This window comes from Cherax quadricarinatus, chromosome 86 (assembly GCF_038502225.1).
Source record: "Cherax quadricarinatus isolate ZL_2023a chromosome 86, ASM3850222v1, whole genome shotgun sequence".
Classification (NCBI taxonomy): Eukaryota; Metazoa; Arthropoda; class Malacostraca; order Decapoda; family Parastacidae; genus Cherax; species Cherax quadricarinatus.
The window spans coordinates 2,976,722-3,001,086 of NC_091377.1; the positions used below are offsets into that span (position 1 = coordinate 2,976,722).

The 24,365-nt window shown below is 40.9% G+C and overlaps 1 protein-coding gene across 1 annotated transcript; it reads right to left on the reverse strand.

Annotated features, from left to right (window-relative positions):
• Positions 1-315: 315 nt before the first annotated feature.
• Positions 316-21,334, reverse strand: LOC128703058 (BTB/POZ domain-containing protein 3-like). The gene is made up of 6 exons (XM_070103534.1): positions 21,173-21,334; positions 10,284-10,436; positions 5,331-5,564; positions 4,002-4,097; positions 2,951-3,087; positions 316-1,308 (listed from the first exon to the last, which is right to left on the reverse strand). The coding sequence occupies exons 2-6, from the start codon at positions 10,413-10,415 to the stop codon at positions 633-635; spliced, it is 1,275 nt and encodes a 424-aa protein (XP_069959635.1). The 5' UTR covers positions 10,416-10,436; positions 21,173-21,334; the 3' UTR covers positions 316-632.
• Positions 21,335-24,365: the final 3,031 nt, after the last annotated feature.

Consider the following 24,365-nt stretch of genomic DNA (forward strand, 5'->3'; position numbering starts at 1 on the left):
GGCGTAAGGAGAGGAGGAGAATGAGGTAATCAGTCCCTCAACCTGGAGTCGATGTGTTCAGTCCATCATCCAGGTTGAGGGACTGATTACCTCATTCTCCTCCTCTCCTTACGCCTTCCTCTTTGTATTGGACTGATGAAGCCACTGCGTGGCGAAACGTTTCCTGAATAAAGATTCCCATATGCTGCATAAGTGTCTCAATCTTCATCAGGCTTTACATTGTTAGAACTGATTCATGTTCAATATTGTTACAGTTGGTACAGGCTTTACAGTATTAAAATTGGTACATAATTAAAAAAATTCTTTACACGCTTACGAAATGTTTCTGATTGTAATGTTCTGGTTCGGAGTGAAACTAATATGTTGAAATTTTTTTTTTTTTTTTCAGAGTTTTGATCCTGTGGAAAATCAAATGACAAGTTATAATTACTTGTAGTTTGGATCTCCAAAATTACTTATGTAGTAATACAAGTCTACACTACATTTTCTCGGCTTATTATGTGATACTGAGTTCGTTACGAGATTAACCAGTTAGCCTGTGGAAGGTCTCTCTCAAATGACCAAAATACTCCACTGAGTGGGCCACCATATGACTTTTTGATTTCTTCTCACAAACAAATTGCTTCCCATCCTTAATTAAAAGACCAAAAATATAAAGTGACTGATCCAAAACGTCCTTCAGTATAAGCCAGTTTCCCATCCAGTTTCACCTCTTCTGCCTCGGCTACGAAGTCTCCCATCTCCCCTCTTGGCCAGTGACCTTCCATACACACTGTGATGCTGTGGGCAGTGTCAGGCCGCAAGGTTACTGGCTCCTCGAAGCTCACCTGCAGACCATCAGTCGTGGCACTCTGTAAGACATTGCCGGCGCAGTCTTTGATGCTGACTGTGGCACTGCCCGAACACGGGTTGATGGCCTTGCATTCCACTTTTCCCAACTGAATAGTGCCTACAGTTCTCATGTTCATGATAAGTATCTGCTCGTGAGCGCTGTGCACGAAGATGCTGCCCCGTGCACTCTTCTTCGACCTCGGGTAGCTGTGTACAGTATTGAGATGGATCTTCCTCAGGAGACTCTCGTGGTAGCAAAGCCTTTTCTCGCGTATCTGGCAGCAGATAGCAGGCAGTGGTACATCCTTCACCTCCTTGATGTTCATAAGGATGGCACTAGCCTCCTGCAGTGTCAGCACTCCTGCCGGCATCACATACTCCACAAATTCATCCGTAGACATCGCCAGGAAGCGCACCAGAGGGAGGAACTCTATGATTTCCTCCCGCAACTCCAGCGTTGAAGCCTGTGAACGACCCCTGCAAGAAAGACAAACAAAATATAATTAACCCTGGTATAAACCTTGGTAATAAATACCGACTAATTGGTTTAAAACCTCGGTCGGGGAGCCGGAGTAAACTACCCAAATGGTTTAAAAATAAAAATCTCGGGGGTTGTGAAGGTTTAGTAATCATACAAATAAAACTAGACAAAAATTATTTATTTATCATTGTATTATTCTGTTAATTTTGTGTATCATTTTTAAATTTCCTTTATGGCATATAATATATACTTTTCAGCTTGTATATCGTATTCTTCATATATATGGATTCAATAAAGTATATTGAATTTGAATATTCATCGTGTTTTCAAGATTCTGTGGACTTTCAAGTCTAGTGGGGAATTTCCCTGTACAAAAATTTGTTTTGGAGTAATACCGAAAAAAGTTCACCGACCTTTGTAGAAAGACACATCAGCAGACACTAGGACATATTTAGTAAAACGTTTCGGTCCTGTGACCTTGATCGCTTGATCAAAGACCGAAATGTTTTGTAATATGCGTAGTGTTTGCTCACGTATCTTTCTAAATCATAATTAATCCTTCAAGGAAGTACCTTGATGTCAGGGAAGGTCTCTTGATACCTTCAACTCATCCCATTCCTCAGGGTGTGTGATCCTTAAGGGTTTAGCGTTTCCCCATGAATATAAAAAATCAATAAAATAAAAAGTTTATTCGAAAGCAAGCGGTAAGCCCGTACGGGGTGTACAGCACCTGGGAGGAACACAAGGCAATCACATTCGATCCAGAACAAGGGGAGAACAGAATCAAGAGCCCATCAACAACATCAAGCACGCGATAAAGAGAAGAATAAAGCTGATGTAATCGGATTCCATTATATGCGATCAGCTACCTTACAACTCCACCTAACATATTTTCTTTTACGATCAGTGAAGAATTAGAATAACAAATGATTTGTGCGAGACGATGAATAGTGATAAATTTTGCGAGGTTTTTCAAGATTTTTAGTATCAGTTGCGAGTTTTGTCCACTCTTGTGAGGGATTTTCTACTACTACTACTACTACTACTACTACTACTACTACTACTACTACTACTACTACTACTACTACTGCAACTACTACTGCTGCTAGTAGTAGTATTAACTGCTGCTTCTACTACTATTATAGCTACTACTACCACGGTTATTGTTATTGGAAAGCGCTGAACCTGTTTGGGCTCATAAAGTGTCTGGAACACTGAAAAAAACGAGCAAAAAACATGTACCTAGAAATTATCTTCAATCTCAGTGGATTTTAGCTAAGAGAGGAAAAAAAAATCTCGTTCAACTTCAGGTTTCAGTCATCAGACGACAAACCCAACATATTTCAACCAAGAAAAAAAAAGAGACATGGAAGGAGTTGTTAAACTTTCCTCATTAATGGGTGCTCCAGGCTGTCTAAATATTTTCTCCCAGAATTAAGACGGAAAAAGATTTGTCTGTGTATTTCTAGAGGATATACTGCGTCTGTAAGGGCTCAATACAGCATAAGCTGTCAGTATCCCTTTAAATCCCAAACAAAAAGAAGCCTGTGGGGAATGGGAGGTAATTGGATTTAATCCATGGCAGGGGGTGGCTTGTGTCGAGGGACTGTGGCCAGAGAGGGAGAAGGTATCTCTCACCAGGAGAAGAGCGCCTGAAGAAGGACAACTTCCGTAGTGATGTGTAGCGGCTGAAGGAGGAGATGCTTGAGCGCGCTGCGGCTTAGTCGCCCGAAGTGAGGCGATGACAGGACAGCCGTCGGCGAGTGGTTTAGCACCTGTGGTGGACACAGGTATTTTATTCTTCTTCTTTTTATTATTATTATTATTATTATTATTATTATTATTATTATTATTATTATTATTATTATTATTATTATTATTATTATTATTATTAATTATTATTAGCCTAAAGAAAGACAGGAATATTGTGGTGTTGGAAGGGCAGAAAAATACATATATTAGCAGCAAAAATGTCGTCTAAAGCTTCTTACTTTAACGTGAATAACTGGGAGCTGTTTGATCTACGGTATTGTGAGGAAAATATTAGCAAAATTAACAAGAACCAGAAAGAAACAGAAGAAGAAAAGAGGCGAGGTTGGGAGATCACTACAGAGAATGAATATTATGACTGAAGAGGCTCTGGAAAAAACACGAGTGCAAAACAGGGTCTTATTTTGTCAGTGTTACGCTCTGTATAGAGCTTTAACGATGTTTTGCTCTATGCAGAGCTTTATCAAGTTAGTAACATCCTAAAGCTCTGAGAGAAGTGCGGGGCAGTGCAGGATCAGTAAAAAATCCTCCTCTCCCACACACACATCCATCACTTACGTCTTGTTCCCTAATATCCAGGATATCTTCTCTTAGCCACACACACACACACACACACACACACACACACACACACACACACACACACACACACACACACACACACACACACACACACAGCCTTAGAGTTGCCAGGAAGTAAAACAATCTGGATAGTGAAGTGGTAGCGGCAGCATCCATACATAGCTTTAAGATGAAGTTCATTAAGGCTCTTGAAGCCCGGAGAGAGTGGACTTAGTAGCGACCAGCCAAGAAGCGGTGCCAGGACCTGTGACTCTACCTCTGCAAGGACATATAGGTGAGTACAAATAGGTGAGTACACAGTGTACATGCAGGGTGATAGTATGTTAACGTGACTTGCCTGTGAGCATCGTTGGAGGAGACGAGTATCTTCCAGTAGAAGTGCTGTGTCGTACATCTCTGGTAGATTGGTAGCCGTCAGAGTCTCCCGCAGGTGCTGTGAGGGAAGGAGGGGAGGTAGCAGGAAGGAGTGATAAAGGAGGTAGCAGGAAGGAGTGGTAAAGGAGATAGCAGGAAGGAGTGATAAAGGAGGTAGCAAGAACGAGTGATAAAGGAGGTAGAGATAGAGAGAGAGAGAAAAAGAGAGAGAGAGATATGGAACAGGCATTAGTGGGAAAACTCTATTTCGTGAGGGAATGATTTCATGAATATTATTTAGGCTGGTTGAGAGATCTTGATCCAAAGAATTGGAGCTATCTCTCTTCTTCCATGGATCAAACACGATTACCTCCCAATTCCCAGGGCGCTGTCTAACCCCTACGGGTTTAGCGCTGCCCATGAATATGATCAAAATTATTCAGAGTTAACAGGAGAAACATCAATCATTGGTAAATAAATACAGGATGCTACAGGTACAGGATGCTACAGGTACAGGATGCTACAGGTACAGGATGTTACAGGTACAGGATGTTACAGGTACAGGATGCTACAGGTACAGGATGTTACAGGTACAGGATGCTACAGGTACAGGATGTTACAGGTACAGGATGCTACAGGTACAGGATGTTACAGGTACAGGATGCTACAGGTACAGGATGCTACAGGTACAGGATGTTACAGGTACAGGATGCTACAGGTACAGGATTCTACAGGTATAGGATGTTACAGGTACATGATGTTACAGGAACAGGATGCTACAGGAACAGGATGCTGCAGGTACAGGATGCTACAGGTACAGGATGCTGAAGGTACAGGATGCTACAGGTACAGGATGCTGAAGGTACAGAATGCTACAGGTACAGGATGCACCAGGTAATGGATGTTACATGTACAGGATGCTACATGTATATTGTGTCACAGGTACAGGATGCTACAGATACGTGATGCTACAGGTACAGGATGCTACAGGTACAGGATGCTACAGGTACAGGATGCTACATGTACAGGATTCTACAGGTACAGGATGCTACAGGTACAGGATGCTACAGGTACAGGATGCTACAGGTACAGAGTGCTACAGGTACAGGATGCTACAGGTACAGGATGCTACAGGTACAGGATGCTACAGGTACAGGATGCTACAGGTACAGGATGTTACAGGTACAGGATGCTACAGGTACAGGATGCTACAGGTACAGGATGTTACAGGTACAGGAAGCTACAGGTACAGAATGCTACTGATATAGAATATTACACGCACATAACGTTACAGGTATAGGTACTGTCTTACCTCCGAGCACACATCCATGAGAGCTTCAATCTGGTACTTGCTGGCCAGCTGGTACACCTGCACCGTGAGTGCTACCCCAGGTAGCTGGGCATGGCCCAAGTACATGTACTCTAGGAGCCACTCGAAAGCTTCGGGAGGGTCTTCAGGCACTCTAAGTTCAGCACCCTCAGCCAGGGGTCCATACATCATAGCCTCGAATACAGGAGAGGTCATGGCTAACACCAGCCTGTGTGCCTGTGAGAAGGGCAAGTTAGACAGGATGTAACATTCAGATTTTTAAAAGTGTTAGATGCGTTAGACATGATGTTATGGTGTGTAGATAAACATATCATTTAATGCGTTAGACGTGATGTTATAGTGTGAAAATAAACATATCATTAAATGCGTTAAACTTCATTTACATGGGGAAGTTTAGCAAAAGCTTAATACTTTATATTAAACGAAAAATATTGATATATCACAATTTTTGGCTTTTTTTTCAGTATATTCATTTTTTTTTTGAGGCCTACCACTGCACATTGGCTAGTAAGGCTGCAGTTCATTTATATCAAAGGTAATTTTTATGTCAGATTTCGATGAGTTATATTTTTTTGTGAATTATGTCAGATATTATCATCGTTTACATTTGAAAAATAAGCAACAAGCGCTCTTGAATGAGGGAAGTGATGTTTGTGTGTGTGTGTGTGTACTCACCTATTTGTACTCACCTATTTGTGGTTGCAGGGGTCGATTCACAGCTCCTGGCCCCGCCTCTTCGCTGATTGCTACTAGGTGTGTGTGTGTGTGTGTGTGTGTGTGTGTGCGTGAGTTTTAATGATTATCACAGAAGGTAGCATTGGCGTGAGTGCCCTTAGAGAGGTGAGTGAAGACAGCAGACAGGAGGCGCAGTGTTGTGAGACAGCAGAGACAGCAGCTTCAGACAGGAGGCGCAGTGTTGTGAGACAGCAGAGACAGTAACTTCAGACAGGAGGCGCAGTGCTGTGAGACAGCAGAGACAGCAGCTTCAGACAAGAGGCGCAGTGCTGTGAGACAGCAGAGACAGCAGCTTCAGACAGGAGGCGCAGTGTTGTGAGACAGCAGAGACAGCAGCTTCAGACAGGAGGCGCAGTGCTGTGAGACAGCAGAGACAGCAGCCTCATTACCTATCAACAAACACTTCTGATTTGTTGACAAAGCAAATCCCTAATCAGACCTTTTACGACGCTTGAAAGAATATAAATATTGCTTGACTGTACACAAATAACCCGCACATAGAAGAGAGGAGCTTACGACGACGTTTCGGTCCGACTTGGACCATTTACAAAGTCCAAAATCCAAGTCGGTCCAAGTTGGACCGAAACGTCGTCGTAAGCTCCTCTCTTCTATGTTCGGGTTATTTGTGTATCGTTCCAGTCAAGGTATTGTGCCTTTATTTGTTATTTATTGCTTGACTGGTGAGTTTTAACGTACCAATATTACCTATACCCTAACTGCTAACAATTTATGTATAAATGTTTGGGTAGCTTTATGGCTAATGGTGTATGGAGACTATCAGCTACATGAGGGTCATTGAGGCTATACGCAACCTGCTCACGATCAAGAGTACTTTAAGCCTTTAAAAGGGAATTAAGGTAAATTTTTAGCGTATTTACACTGAGAGACTCACCTCTCATTGCATATATCCAGTGTGTTTCTCCTTTATGGCAAATGCTAATGATTCATATACAATGTTAGTGTAATAATGTTGGTAGGATTACCGACATTATGTAAAGTAAAAGGACACAAGTGCAGAAGTAACGGCTTGACAAAGCTCCTGGAGAGCGAAACGTTGCCACAATAAAATGTCACATTAGATGCACTTGTGTCCTTTTACTTTACATATTGTTAATATGACTTGTGAATGGTCCAAGACGGACCGAAACGTCATCATAAGCTCCTCTCTCCTATGTGCGGGTTATTTGTGTATTGTTCCAGTCACGGTACTGTGACTGGAACAATACCAGTAGCGCCTCTATCAAAACAACTCCAACATTACAAATATAAATACCTTTAAGCGCAAGAAATAATACTTTTATAAGTTACTTTATTAAACCAGAATTATCCTACAAATCTCTCCACGAGTGTTAGCACACTTTTATCATTTTCTATAAACACTTTTCAAGTATAATTGCGTTCTGTCCTCTTGTCAGAATTAAAAAAATGATGGAAAAAGAGGAGAATGCGGTTATTCTATCATTAAATGTGATTAAAGATTAAAGGTTGTGTTGAAGGTAATTTAATACGTGTTCACAACGTGTCAAAGCCAGATATTTTTCCCAGTTAAAGCAAAGCGGGTAAAATGTGTGTTTTATATTGTAACAGAATATTTGTCTGTGGAAATTATGAGACGACAGGACGGTAGGTGATTATTATTATTATTATTATTATTATTATTATTATTATTATTATTATTATTATTATTATTATTATTATTATTATTATTTTCATTATTATTATTATTATTATTATTATTATTATTATTATTATTATTATTATTATTATTATTATTATTATTATTATTATTATTTTCATTATTATTATTATTATTATTATTATTATTATTATTATTATTATTATTATTTGTAATGATTATTTTTCCGTCTTTTATAGTAAAGAGTGTTCTTTCCGTACTCTGAGCTGTACTCTGACTTACTTAGTACTTGTCTCTCTAAATAAAACCCAAGATTATACCTGTACGAAGATAGAGTCTTGAGAAACGCAAATAATACGGTAGCATTTAGTAAGGCAAACCACTAGGGCAGTATTACTGTTGGGTGTGGTGCTTATTTCAGGATGTTTCTCCTAAGGTCATATTTGTAAAGAAACCACGGCACGGGAGGGGTTTAAACCTATAGCGAGTGAGTCGTACAACTATTGCAATCATCTTATTACGATTTCGTGAGTCTTGGTGTTTAAACATTGTCGTTTCCCTGAGTTATACTCCGTCTCTGGTCTTCCCTTCCCATGCTCATTTATCATGACTTCACTTATTTGGGGTGGATGTTAGTAACCACTTGCTCGTACACTCTTGCAGCTTGCCCGAGTCTTCCTATTCCTCTTTTTATCCTCGTGAACATTATTATGTATATTTCAGTGTATGTACGTGTGTGTGTGTGTGTGTGTGTGTGTGTGTGTGTGTGTGTGTGTGTGTGTGTGTGTGTGTGTGTGTGTGTGTGTGTGTGCGTGCGCTTTTGTACATGTGTGTGTGTGTGTGTGTGGAAGGGCAACGTGAATGTAGAGTCAGAATTAAAAGTTTCCTTACCGGCTAATTTAGTGTTACACTGATTCGTGTGTGTGTTACAGAAGCCTTGTGTCTCAGCGTGTAAGTGCACTGTTATTCGTGTCTGGACGGACATTTTACGAAAGAAGGCCTGCTTCAGCATGTAAGTTAATTCTGTTATTCACTATTTACAACTACACAGGGCAAATACACTGAGATTTGCGTGTGTGTGTGTGTGTGCGTGTGTGTGTATGTGTGTGTGTGTGTGTGTGTGTGTGTGTGTGTGTGTGTGTGTGTGTGTGTGTGTGTGTGTGTGTGTGTGTGTATCTTTTGTCTTCCGTCAAAAGGATTGATTGATATGGGATGCATAACAAAGCTGTTAAACCAACCAATCTCAAAATAAACCTGACATGTTTCTTTGAAGATTTTTTTTTATTCTCACACACAGAGAAGGACTTTGTTTTCTGTAGCTCCAGACCAGAAACATTTCAGCGTCGGACAAATTATTCATAACGAAGGTTGTCACTTCGTCTGTGTCGCGGAAAACAATGAAATTTGCGAATAAAAGTCTCAGTATCGTGGTTGGAACAATTTACAACTAATCTATCATTGTTTCGTATTACTGATGGTGTACAACGGCCACAGGATGAAGGATGAGACACATGTGCAACACTAAAGTGTCGTGCAGTCGAAACGTATCGCCTGCACGATAGGCTTCCTCAGTCGAATAAAAAAGAGTATAAAAAATACCATACCACGGGTGGGAATAGAACCCGCGGTCTATGGTGTAGAAATATACCTAGTTGGACGAATGTTATTGTGGCTAGCTGGGCCAGTGGCTAACGCGACGGTCTGGAGTTTTGAGACTCTCTGATCACGGGTTCTATTCCCGCCCGTGGTATGGTTTGTTTGCAATCGTGTCATTACGATTTCATGAGTCATGTTAAAGGAGAGTATAGCATTACAGGCCTCTAGTGTTATATTCTGTACTCGACTGAAGAAGCCTCTGGTGCAGGCGATACATTTCAGCAATAAAATGTTGCACATGTGTCTTATTCCCCAATTTATCCCTGTCTGCCTGGCAATAAAGAGATACCTAACAACTGGTGCAATAAGATCACAGGACACTGGTGATATCTTAATAGGTAATATAAGTACAGTGAAAAATATTAACATTCCAGGTAATATAACTGCAGTGAAAAATATTAACATCCCAAGTAATATAACTGCAGTGAAAAATTTTAGCAGCCCAAGTAATATAACTGCAGTGAAAAATATTAACATCCCAAGTAATATAACTGCAGTGAAAAATATTAACATCCCAAGTAATATAACTGCAGTGAAAAATATTAACATCCCAAGTAATATAACTGCAGTGAAAAATATTAACATCCCAAGTAATATAACTGCAGTGAAAAATATTAACATCCCAAGTAATATAACTGCAGTGAAAAAATATTAACATCCCAAGTAATATAACTGCAGTGAAAAAATATTAACATCCCAAGTGTTTTCTTAATTTCTTAAATTATCAAGGAACAACAATGACTGTTTTAAGAGGAATAATGATGGTTCCTTTATAATGTGAGAAATCACGAACGCGCTTGAGATATTTCTGCTTTACACGGTGATTTTCTAGGAATTACCCAGGCGTCGAGGGCAGCGAAAAGGCCCAAGTAGTATGAAGTCTTAAAAACCTTTAAAAAAAATCTTACCTTGATAGTTTTGTGGTATCCTGGGAAGGTAATGGTGAGATCAGCCAGGTGTGGTGAGTGAAGGAGTGAGGCCAGACGCTCACCTGGGCTGCTGTATTTATGTTGCCAGGAGTCGACTTTGTCTCCTGTCATGGCACCCTCCTCTGCCTCTGGCTTCATTGATGGGGATGTATTAGATGCTAAATTAGTAGTGGTGATAGTAGTAGTAGTAGCAGTAGTAGTAGTAATAGTAATAGTAGAAGTATTGTTATCATTATTATTATTATTATTATTATTATTATTATTATTATTATTATTATTATTATTATTATTATTATTATTGTTAGTAGTAGTAGTAGTAGTAATAGTAGTAGTAGTAGTAGTAGTAGTAGTAGTAGTAGTAGTAGTAGTAGTAGTAGTAGTAGTAGTAGCAGTAGTAATAGTAGTAGTAGTAGTAGTAGTAGTAGTAGTAGTAGCAGCAGCAGTAGTAATAGTAGTAGTAGCACATAATATATTCCATACCTTTAACTGTCGACACCATACAACAATACAGAAGTACCTTACCTTAAACTGTCGACCTTTCCTAAGCTCAGATTTCCCTAACCTTAAACCGTCTACATCTTAAAACATAGATTTACTTGATCCTAATTCGCTGTCATCTTAAAATTTATAATTATTGAATTTTAAGCTGTGGGCACCCTCAAATCGTACGCGCTTGCTTTTGTCTCGCTTGTTTGTATTTCACGAAGCGCTGAACCATTCTAGGACTGGTGAAGACTCGATCCTCCGTCGACATATTTTGGGAAAAGCTAACCGTGTTTTTTTTTTTTCTTTTTTTTTTTTTTTACATCAGTGTTTTTACAATTCCGCCGTTGCCTCGGAATTTTTGGTTTTCTGAAAGCTGCTGAAGTTTCCTGCACTTCTCATCTCTCTGGGGAAAGACTAGCGAGTGTCTGGGGAACCCCGCAAGTGTCTGGGGCTCAATTAGCAGCTGTCTGGGGGGAATTCCTTCCTTCAGATGGGAAAAAGACAAATGCAATCCTTTACTGACAACGTTTCGCTGGTTGATAAGTTGGATTTGAGAAAGACCTACCCGGCATGGGCCAGTAGGCCTGATGCTATGTCCGATAACATTCTTCTTTGCAAATATACAGGGTCTAAAGCCAGCAACAAACAACAAAATACCTTTCATCCGTGGACTGCTTGCAGAGGCAAAGGCAATGTTCGCGGCTTTCACTGAGACCCACATAAAGGATCACTTGGACAACGAAATATGGATCCCAGGTTACAACCTATACAGATGTGACAGAGTGAACAGGCAAAAGGGGGGGGTTGGCCTGTACATTGCAGAGTCACTTGTTTGCACAGAACTGCTAAATGCCTCAAATGATGTAGTGGAAGTTTTAGCAGTAAAGGTCGAGAACCAAAACCTAGTCATTGTGATAGTCTACAAGCCTCCGGATGCAACATCCCAGCAATTCCAGGAACAGCTGTTAAAAATTGACCACTGTCTGGAAAACCTTCCAGCTCCTGCACCCAACATCTTGCTCCTGGGGGATTTCAACTTAAGGCACCTAAAATGGAGGAATATAGCAAATAATATTGTTGCAGTAATAACACCAGGAGGCAGCTCTGATGAAAACTCACACTCACGCGAGCTTTTAAATCTCTGCACAAAATTCAATTTAAACCAGCAAATAATAGAGCCTACTAGACTGGAGAATACACTAGACCTCATCTTCACTAACAATGATGATCTGATAAGAAATATCACCATATCAAAAACAATATACTCAGATCACAACATAATTGAGGTTCAGTCATGTATGCGCGGAGCCCCAGACCGACATAATGAGATTAGTCACGAGGGAGCATTCACCAAATTCAACTTCAATAACAAAAACATAAAGTGGGACCAAGTAAACCAAGTCCTAACCGATATAAGCTGGGAGGATATACTAAGCAACACAGACCCCAACTTATGCCTAGAACAGATTAACTCGGTAGCACTCGATGTATGCACAAGGCTTATTCCTCTAAGAAAAAGGAGGAGTAGATGTAAAACAGAAAGAGACAGGCGCTCCCTTTACAGGCGACGGAAAAGAATAACAGAGCGGCTAAAAGAGGTCAATATATCTGAAATGCGTAGGGAGACACTGGTCAGAGAAATAGCAAGCATCGAACTTAAGCTAAAAGAATCCTTTAGGAGTCAGGAATCGCGGGAAGAACTAAAAGCCATAAATGAAATCGAAAGAAACCCAAAGTATTTCTTCTCCTATGCCAAATCAAAATCGAGAACAACGTCCAGTATTGGGCCCCTACTTAAACAAGATGGGTCCTACACAGATGACAACAAGGAAATGAGTGAGCTACTCAAGTCCCAATATGACTCAGTTTTTAGCAAGCCGCTAACCAGACTGAGAGTCGAAGATCAAAATGAATTTTTTATGAGAGAGCCACAAAATTTGATTAACACAAGCCTATCCGATGTTATCCTGACGCCAAATGACTTCGAACAGGCGATAAATGACATGCCCATGCACTCTGCCCCAGGGCCAGACTCATGGAACTCTGTGTTCATCAAGAACTGCAAGAAGCCCCTATCACGAGCCTTTTCCATCCTATGGAGAGGGAGCATGGACACGGGGGTCGTCCCACAGTTACTAAAAACAACAGACATAGCCCCACTCCACAAAGGGGGCAGTAAAGCAACAGCAAAGAACTACAGACCAATAGCACTAACATCCCATATCATAAAAATCTTTGAAAGGGTCCTAAGAAGCAAGATCACCACCCATCTAGAAACCCATCAGTTACACAACCCAGGGCAACATGGGTTTAGAACAGGTCGCTCCTGTCTGTCTCAACTATTGGACCACTACGACAAGGTCCTAAATGCACTAGAAGACAAAAAGAATGCAGATGTAATATATACAGACTTTGCAAAAGCCTTCGACAAGTGTGACCATGGCGTAATAGCGCACAAAATGCGTGCTAAAGGAATAACAGGAAAAGTCGGTCGATGGATCTATAATTTCCTCACTAACAGAACACAGAGAGTAGTCGTCAACAGAGTAAAGTCCGAGGCAGCTACGGTGAAAAGCTCTGTTCCACAAGGCACAGTACTCGCTCCCATCTTGTTCCTCATCCTTATATCCGACATAGACAAGGATGTCAGCCACAGCACCGTGTCTTCCTTTGCAGATGACACCCGAATCTGCATGACAGTGTCTTCCATTGCAGACACTGCAAAGCTCCAGGCAGACATCAACCAAATCTTTCAGTGGGCTGCAGAAAACAATATGAAGTTCAACGATGAGAAATTTCAATTACTCAGATATGGTAAACATGAGGAAATTAAATCTTCATCAGAGTACAAAACAAATTCTGGCCACAAAATAGAGCGAAACACCAACGTCAAAGACCTGGGAGTGATCATGTCGGAGGATCTCACCTTCAAGGACCATAACATTGTATCAATCGCATCTGCTAGAAAAATGACAGGATGGATAATGAGAACCTTCAAAACTAGGGGGGCCAAGCCCATGATGACACTCTTCAGGTCACTTGTTCTATCTAGGCTGGAATATTGCTGCACACTAACAGCACCTTTCAAGGCAGGTGAAATTGCCGACCTAGAAAATGTACAGAGAACTTTCACGGCGCGCATAACGGAGATAAAACACCTCAATTATTGGGAGCGCTTGAGGTTCCTAAACCTGTATTCCCTGGAACGCAGGAGGGAGAGATACATGATTATATACACCTGGAAAATCCTAGAGGGACTAGTACCGAACTTGCACACGAAAATCACCCACTACGAAAGCAAAAGACTTGGCAGACGATGCACCATCCCCCCAATGAAAAGCAGGGGTGTCACTAGCACGTTAAGAGACCATACAATAAGTGTCAGGGGCCCGAGACTGTTCAACTGCCTCCCAGCACACATAAGGGGGATTACCAACAGACCCCTGGCAGTCTTCAAGCTGGCACTGGACAAGCACCTAAAGTCAGTTCCGGATCAGCCGGGCTGTGGCTCGTATGTTGGTTTGCGTGCAGCCAGCAGCAACAGCCTGGTTGATCAGGCTCTGATCCACCAGGAGGCCTGGTCTCAGACCGGGCCGCGGGGGCGTTGACCCCCGGAACTCTCTCCAGGTAAACTCCAGGTCTCCAGTAACAGCTCTATATAGCAACAGGCTTACTGGCCATCAGGATGTGATGGATATGTGGGGCAGCGGGCCTCCAGCCTGGTTGACCAGGCAAGCACCAGACGAGCCTGGACCATGGCCGGGCTCCGAAAGTAGTGAAACTTTCGAAACTCTTCAAAGGTATATCAAAGGTTCTGAGCCATCAGCTTCAATATTCCTCAATTGAACGTTCACGTTACTGCTCTCACTCTATATACACACATCCTCTTTCCCCAGGTGACTTGATAAAGCCCAATGTATGGGCGAAACGTTGTCAATAAAAGATCGTAATATACTGGATTCGTTTCTTTTATAATATTGTCGGTGTTTATACCGTTTCTGCCCTTCGGGTTAGAGCCGCCAAACTCACCATCAGTATCAAGTTAATCTTCGAGCCGTGTCTTTCCCCCACGAAGTAACTTCTTCCGAGATGAGAGGAAGAGAAACTCACTTTCTACTGAAGGTCCAGCGAATTTTCTTTATTCTCTTTTAGTTCGACGTTTCATTGTCAATTGGGAGTAAAATCGCTCCTTTGAGATGTGAGTGAGCGAAGCCTAACTTACTTGAGCATAAGATCGTAAAGTTATGTTCGGTTCAAGGCTTGTGTAGGGATCGCGAGTAAGTGGTTCTAGTTGCCTTTGAGCAGGCTAGGAAGGTTGCTAATGGCTTTTTGAGTGAGTTTCTTATATAGTTTTGGGTGATTAAGATTTCTAGTGGTTTATTGAGAGGGTATGAAAGATTTCTATTAATTTACTGAAAGGACAAGGAATATATATATATATATATATATATATATATATATATATATATATATATATATATATATATATATATATATATATATATATATATATATATATATATATGCACCCGTCAGAATATACACAATGATGAGAACGTGATTTACACAGACTGCTGTGTCTGCGACCTCACTGGTTGGTCTGAGATTACTCACGCTTGCTCTGAAGAATTGATGAGGTGATCTAGATATCACAGTTCTCCTCCTCCCCTCCAATCCCTACCTCCTCTTAACCCAGGTTTGTTCACCCCTGTCTTATTTGTTGGATATTCTCCCATATAGGGATCAGCTACCATAATGACGCTTATTAAGAAGGTAGAGATGCTTGTGAGAGGCAGGAGGTGGAGCTAGAACTCGACATTCTTCTTTCCAACGTTAAAACCATACTGCTGAAAGATGTCGGCTCTGATAGGCGAGAAGACATAGATATGAAGAATTAGACACATGAACAACATCTGGGTATCTTTACTGCAGACGTTTCGCCCTCCAGTGGCTTTATCAATACAAATTCAAGGACATAACTGGAAGTTAGTGATGAGTATCACAGTCGTGTAGTGTCTGAAGCACAGGCATGACGAGTGGCGCTTATAAACTGGCGTCAGGTGAGGGACGTGTATATAAGCGCCAATCTTTATGCCTGTGCTTTAGACTCTTCACGACTACGGTGCTATTCACCAACTCCAAGGCTGAGGGGACTGATTACCTCATCTTTTGGGTAGCTTTAGGTAGATGTTATTGGGTAGCTTTAGGTAGATGTCGTTTTGATAAGGATCTGCCTCGTATGGGCCAGTAGGCCTTCTGCAGTGTTCCTACATTCTTATGTTCTTATGTTCTTATATAGTTCTACTCTCTTCTGTATTGATGAAGCCACTGGATGGCGAAATGTCTACAGTGAAGATACCCAGATGTTGCACATGTGTCTAATTGTTCCTCTTGTCGGTATTGTATACCATTCATGCACAACTTCAGTTGCAGTATTTTCCGGCATATAAGGCGCACAAGCATATAAGACGATGTTTGCAAACAGTTGTAACGCAACGATAGTAAACAAATGCTAAAGCGTAACACAAAGCCTACCCTTAACCCTGATCTTGAGTATATAAGGCTATTATGAACACAGGTAATGAATAGCCTAAGACCTGGTCGTGGAAATATGGTCGTAATGGGTTTTGGAGCAAAACAAACTCAGCACATAGACTATAATTTGCATTTCCTTCACCAGATATAATTTGCCAGATATATACAAGTATGTACACTTATGTACACTATTTACAGAGATAGAATAGTAAGTGTACCATACGACGGTGACAGAATGGCAAAAGCAGAAGCCAGAGAGGGAGAGAACCGTCCTCAACCAGCAGGTAGGCAAGTCTGCCAATGCTTACCGCAAGTGAACCACGTTTTTTCAGTTTTGACAGGCTTGCCTGTGATTGGTCAATGAACCAAGGTACTGATTTAACGTCGCTGTTGGGAGGCAGCCTATATGGGAGTGTGACATACACCGAATAAATTGTAACATACTCTTTGCATGCCACACTAGGTAGGTTCTTCTCAAACCCAAACCCACTAACAAAAATATTTTTCAACCCATTCTCAATGCTTCCCAAGGAACATGCTTTGACAATCCTATTAACTCATGAGTGAGTCCCACTTAAATCCAACCCCTCTCACTCATGTACTTATCTAATCTAAATTTGAAGTTACCTAATATTTCAGGTTCAACAACCCGACTAAGAAGACTGTTCTACTCAACGACTCATTTCCAAACCAATACTTTCCTATATCCTTTCTAATCTAAACTTACCCAATTTGACTGCCAAAATTAAGTTGGGGATATCGTCACTTGTGGCAGATAAATGCAATTACCAAAAATGACTCTCAATCCTACTTATTCTACATGTAAGCTCCATGAAAAAGACCAGGCACATTGTTGAAAATAAGAAAAAGTTTTGGAGTGAGATTAACAAGTTAAGAAAGCCTAGAGAACAAATGGATTTGTCAGTTAAAAATAGGAGAGGAGAGTTATTAAATGGAGAGTTAGAGGTATTGGGAAGATGGAGGGAATATTTTGAGGAATTGTTAAATGTTGATGAAGATAGGGAAGCTGAGATTTCGTGTATAGGACAAGGAGGAATAACATCTTGTAGGAGTGAGGAAGAGCCAGTTGTGAGTGTGGGGGAAGTTCGTGAGGCAGTAGGTTAAATGAAAGGGGGTAAGGCAGCCGGGATTGATGGGATAAAGATAGAAATGTTAAAAGCAGGTGGGGATATAGTTTTGGAGTGGTTGGTGCAATTATTTAATAAATGTATGGAAGAGGGTAAGGTACCTAGGGATTGGCAGAGAGCATGCATAGTTCCTTTGTATAAAGGCAAAGGGGATAAAAGAGAGTGCAAAAATTATAGGGGGATAAGTCTGCTGAGTATACCTGGTAAAGTGTATGGTAGAGTTATTATTGAAAGAATTAAGAGTAAGACGGAGAATAGGATAGCAGATGAACAAGGAGGCTTTAGGAAAGGTAGGGGGTGTGTGGACCAGGTGTTTACAGTGAAACATATAAGTGAACAGTATTTAGATAAGGCTAAAGAGGTCTTTGTGGCATTTATGGATTTGGAAAAGGCGTATGACAGGGTGGATAGGGGGGCAATGTGGCAGATGTTGCAAGTGTATGGTGTAGGAGGTAGGTTACTGAAAGCAGTGAAGAGTTTTTACGAGGATAGTGAGGCTCAAGTTAGAGTATGTAGGAAAGAGGGAAATTATTTCCCAGTAAAAGTAGGCCTTAGACAAGGATGTGTGATGTCACCGTGGTTGTTTAATATATTTATAGATGGGGTTGTAAGAGAAGTAAATGCGAGGGTCTTGGCAAGAGGCGTGGAGTTAAAAGATAAAGAATCACACACAAAGTGGGAGTTGTCACAGCTGCTCTTTGCTGATGACACTGTGCTCTTGGGAGATTCTGAAGAGAAGTTGCAGAGATTGGTGGATGAATTTGGTAGGGTGTGCAAAAGAAGAAAATTAAAGGTGAATACAGGAAAGAGTAAGGTTATGAGGATAACAAAAAGATTAGGTGATGAAAGATTGAATATCAGATTGGAGGGAGAGAGTATGGAGGAGGTGAATGTATTCAGATATTTGGGAGTGGACGTGTCAGCGGATGGGTCTATGAAAGATGAGGTGAATCATAGAATTGATGAGGGGAAAAGAGTGAGTGGTGCACTTAGGAGTCTGTGGAGACAAAGAACTTTGTCCTTGGAGGCAAAGAGGGGAATGTATGAGAGTATAGTTTTACCAACGCTCTTATATGGGTGTGAAGCATGGGTGATGAATGTTGCAGCGAGGAGAAGGCTGGAGGCAGTGGAGATGTCATGTCTGAGGGCAATGTGTGGTGTGAATATAATGCAGAGAATTCGTAGTTTGGAAGTTAGGAGGAGGTGCGGGATTACCAAAACTGTTGTCCAGAGGGCTGAGGAAGGGTTGTTGAGGTGGTTCGGACATGTGGAGAGAATGGAGCGAAACAGAATGACTTCAAGAGTGTATCAGTCTGTAGTGGAAGGAAGGCGGGGTAGGGGTCGGCCTAGGAAAGGTTGGAGAGAGGGGGTAAAGGAGGTTTTGTGTGCGAGGGGCTTGGACTTCCAGCAGGCATGCATGAGCGTGTTTGATAGGAGTGAATGGAGACAACTGGTTTTTAATACTTGACGTGCTGTTGGAGTGTGAGCAAAGTAACATTTATGAAGGGGTTCAGGGAAACCGGCAGGCCGGACTTGAGTCCTGGAGATGGGAAGTACAGTGCCTGCACTCTGAAGGAGGGGTGTTAATGTTGCAGTTTAAAAACTGTAGTGTAAAGCACCCTTCTGGCAAGACAGTGATGGAGTGAATGATGGTGAAAGTTTTTCTTTTTCGGGCCACCCTGCCTTGGTGGGAATCGACCAGTGTGATAATAAAAAAAAAATATCTAAGTAGTTAAGTGTCTATAAGGGTATCACCTATAGTACGTAGTTAGGTATCAGAGGAAGTGCTTCCCTCGCACGTGTGGGCGGGTCGGTGTTTGTACGTAAAGTGTGGACTGGGTCGGATGACTGCACAATTTAGGGGATATTGATCCATATGAACACTACTGTCAGATGACGTGGTCGAACACGTCACTACCACCACCGTTACTGCTACCATCATCACCACTACTGCTACTATTACCATCATCACCATCACCACTACTGCTACTACTACTACTACCATCATCATGACCAATACTACCACCACCATCATCACCACAGCTACTACCACCATTCCACTACCAGTACCAGCACTACCACCACTACCAATACTACTACCACCACCACCACCACTACTACCACTATCATCACCACCACTACTACTACCATCACCATCACTACCACTACTACTACCATCATCACCACCAATACTACCACCACCATCATCACTATTACTACAATCACTCCACCACCACCACCACCACCACCACTACCAGCACTATCACCACTACCAATACTACTACCACCACCACAACTACTGCCATTACCACAACTACAACCACCAACAAACACTCAGATGCTTACAAGAATGAAAACAGATATACTTCGTGCATTTCCAGACGAAACTCCCCATATAAATATAACATCCATTCCCATATCACTACAGACAACGTTTCGAACCTTCCTGGACCATTATAATATTAGACGATGTTTCGCTCAGTCTAAAAAATTATGAACTAAGCAAAATAGCGTCGTAAGAGTAAAATCCAGCTTTAGGAGCTTCCAGCCTTAATGATACGTGCCCCAAGAGTCATTTTCCTGTATTAGTGAGACTGGTGAAGATTTGTGGAATTGCATTGACTTGTCTAATGGAGAACGATTTGTGTATTAGACTGATTTGTGTATGAATAAATAGTTTTGTATATTAATAGAACGATTTGTTTATCAATAGCATTATTATTATTATTATTATTATTATTATTATTATTATTATTATTATTATTATTATTATTATTATTATTATTATTATTATTGTTACCATTATTACTATTATTATTATTATTATTATTATTATTATTATTATTATTATTATTATTATTATTATTATTATTATTGTCACCATTATTATTATTATTATTTTAATTATTATTGTTAATGCTATTATTATCATTAATATTATTATTATTGTTAGTATTGGTATTATTATTATTATTATTATTTTAATTATTATTATTGTTAATGCTATTATTATCATTAATATTATTTTATTGTTAGTATTGGTATTATTATTATTATTAATGATCTAAGGTAGGATAACAGCTCATTTTATTTAAGCTTTGTCATCATGTGAATGCCCCTGTAGCGTCGTACCTCACTAAACGCACTCGCTGTTACGACGTAAACGTTAAGGTCCTTACGGAATCAGAAGGAAGGTTACCAGAGGATGAGTTCGGTAAGGTCAGTGTCCTCCAGGCCTCCCAGTGGATGATCTTAACGTGTTTACTAAAAGCATTTACTGAACGAAGTGATTCTGCAGACTCGTTCTTCAGACATGGTTGTTAGTTGGGTCGACGCTGCACTCGCTGTAGAGTTTCATCAAGTCGGTACACGATAAAGCTCTAGCCTTGGCGAAATGTGACATGGTAAAGCTCTACACAGAACGAAACATGAATTGATAACGCTCTACATAGAGTTAAATATGGTTTAGTAAAGCTCGACGCAGAGTGACGTATGACTTAATAAAGCTCTGCACAGCGAAACGTTAATTGATAAAGTTCTACACAGAGAGAAATGTTCATGGATAAAGCTCTACACAGAGCAAAACACGAACGGATAGAGCTCTACACAGAGATAAACATCAAAAAAACGTTGTTCTGCAACTTGTTTCTATATCACACAAACGTAAACATTATTTTTCTTCTAAAATTACTGACTTACACAGTGCAGCGGAGTACCACTAACACACAAAGAATTAACTGGCTTAGATAGGAGATCACAGAAGTGGTCCAGAGGTGAGACAAGTGGGTCTCCGACCACAGGTAAGCGGAGAAGTGTTTCAGAGGCGCGACTTGCGGTCGCCGAACGCGGGGGACCAGAAGGCTAACTGGGGTAGCGACCACACCCGCGAGGTAGACCAGACCAGCTGATTCGTGAATATCATGTCACGGGCTGAGCCAGGTGATTCATGCCGTGACTCACACACACACACACACACACACACACACGCACGCACACACACACACACACACCATACAAACAAGGGGTCACAATTGAGTCAGAGATGTAGGAAGCATTTCTTTAGTCATAGAGTTGTCAGGAAGTGGAGTAGTCTAGCAAGTGATGTAATGGAGGCAGGAACCTTACACAGTTTTAAGACGAGGTATTATAAAGCATATGGAGCAAGGAGAGAGAGGACCTAGTAGCGGTCAGCGAAGAGGCAGGGTCAGGAGCTATGTCTCGACCCCTGCAACCACAAATAGGTGAGTAAATAAATGAGTACACACACACACACACACACACACACACACACACACACACACACACACACACACACACATACACACACATACACACACGCACACACACACACACACACACACACACACACACACACACACACACACACACACACACACACACACACACACACACACACACACACACACACACACACACACACACACACACACACACACACACACACACACAAACACACACACACACACAAACACACTTTGTGTGTGCGTGTATGTGTACGTACCTCACCTAATTGAGTTTATAGAGATCGATTGGCCCCTCCTCTCTTCCTCTATCGACCTGCTTTGCCGATTTCTACCATCTAAGGGCTCTTTCCTACTGAATTTAATGCTACTTACTGAGTCCACCTGACTACCTCCTCAGCCAGGTCATTCCACTTCCTGAACACCTGAAAGTAAACAGAAACTCCCCCCCCCCCAGGTCTCCACGCTACATTCTCGTCGTAGATGAATTGTTCAGAGAACCGACAAGTTGATAAATTAGATATATGTGCAACATTTGGGTATCTTTAATGAGGAAACGTTTCGCCACACAGTGGCTTCATCAGTCCATACAAAGGAGAATCGTGAAGAACAGGAGGAGTTTGAGGTAATCAGTCCCTCAGCCTTCAGTCGATGTAATCAACATGTGTCTAATTTACCACATTCTCGTTTTTAGCTTCCGTGGAGAATAAAGTCACAACACCATGACTGGAGCAATACACATATAACCCTCACATAGGAGATAGCAACATATGACAACGTTTCGGTCCGTCTTGGAACATTGCCAAGTCGTAACAATGGCCCAGGATGGAGAGAAACGTCGTCATAAGCTGCGGTATTGTGACGTGTTTCTGGTAAGGGTGAACCCTTCTATGTTACTGCTTTCAACTATATCAGATTTCGTGATTGTAAGTGACGGTATTAATAATACACTTATTGAACAGTTATAAGTGGACGACTGGAGTTTACCTGGAGTTTACCAGGGCATTTATTAATTGAAATGTTTCGCCACGAGTGGCAAAACATGTTCATAAGGGTTGTTTTCCACGTCTTGTCGGTGTCACCATAACATCTCGACTCTATTATGGCCCAGAAATCCTTTGTGTATAGTAAGTGATTTCATATTAAGGCTCGACTCTCTTGAGTATGCTACCGAGGTTATTTCACTTGCTGTATGCCTCTGGTGATATACTCGGTATATCTCCTTATACTTACATTCAGCCCTTTTCTTACTTAGCTGCATTCCGTGTATGGTCTTCTCTCCCAGTTCCATCTTTCAACTTTACAGCTGTGCTCCATGTTTAGTCTTCTCTCTCAGTTTCACCTTTCAACTTTACAGCTGTACTCCGTGTCTGGTCTTCTCTGCCAGTTCCATCTTACATCTTCACAACTGTAGTGCGTGTCTAGTCTTCTCTCCCAGTTCCTTCAGTGAAGTCTGTTTTTCTTTTAGTGAATTCACGTCGGAATTCGATTCAGCAACGCTACAACATTCGGAAACGGTTATATGTATAAGTCAATTACATCTGACATGCTATTTGCATATATCAGAAGCAGTACCGGTTCTGGACGTGATCATTATGTGTGTGTGTGTGTGTGTGTGTGTGTGTGTGTGTGTGTGTGTGTGTGTGTGTGTGTGTGTGTGTGTGTGTGTGTGTGTACGTACTCACCTAATTGTGGTTGCAGGGGTCGATACTCGGCTCCTGGTGTGTGTTTCTTTGCAAAAATTAACGTTTTTTCAAGCAAATGTAAATAACAACTCAAATGGAGGATCGAGCCTCCACCACTCCTGCTTCAAATAATAATAATAATAATAATAATAATAATAATAATAATAATAATAATAATAATAATAATAATTTAGAATGTCAAGTGCTCCTCGGCTCTCATTAAGGTTCCTTGTCGCAAAAGTTGGAATTCAGGTCATTAGTCTTGCTAATGACCCTTCAAAAGATTAATCTAACACGTAATTAAGGATGGTTTGTAATCACTCTCATTGCATCATTCTTATGTGAAGTTATAAGTTAGAAATTTTTCCCTCTCCAGAAACTAACGAAGAGGAACTAGAACGAAAAGACTTCAGATTGCTGCAGAACGTGACTTTTATCCAGGAATAAAACAATGACGGATATCAGTTATAGTTATTATTATTATTATTATTATTATTATTATTATTATTATTATTATTATTATTATTATTATTATTACTAGTAGTAGTAGTAGTAGTAGTAGTAGTTGTAGTAGTAGTAGTAGTAGTAGAAAAAGTAGTAGTAGTAGTAGTAGCAGTAGTAGTTAGGATAGTAGTAGTTGTAGTAGTTATGGTAGTAGTAGTTATGGTGGTGGTAGTAGTAGTAGTAGTAGTAACATGTGGCAAAGAAGAAACGACATTTCGCCCACTTGAGGTTTCGTACAATACTTCGGTGTATATATTTAGCTAAATTTTGCATACACACATACACACACACTTATACACACACATACGCGCACACACACACACACACACTAGGCAATGGAAGAAATATAGACGGCAAAGGACCTAAGATAATAAAGAGAGCAGTCGTAGAGCCAGAAACGAATATGCGCAGGTAAGAAGGGAGGCCCAACGACAATATGAA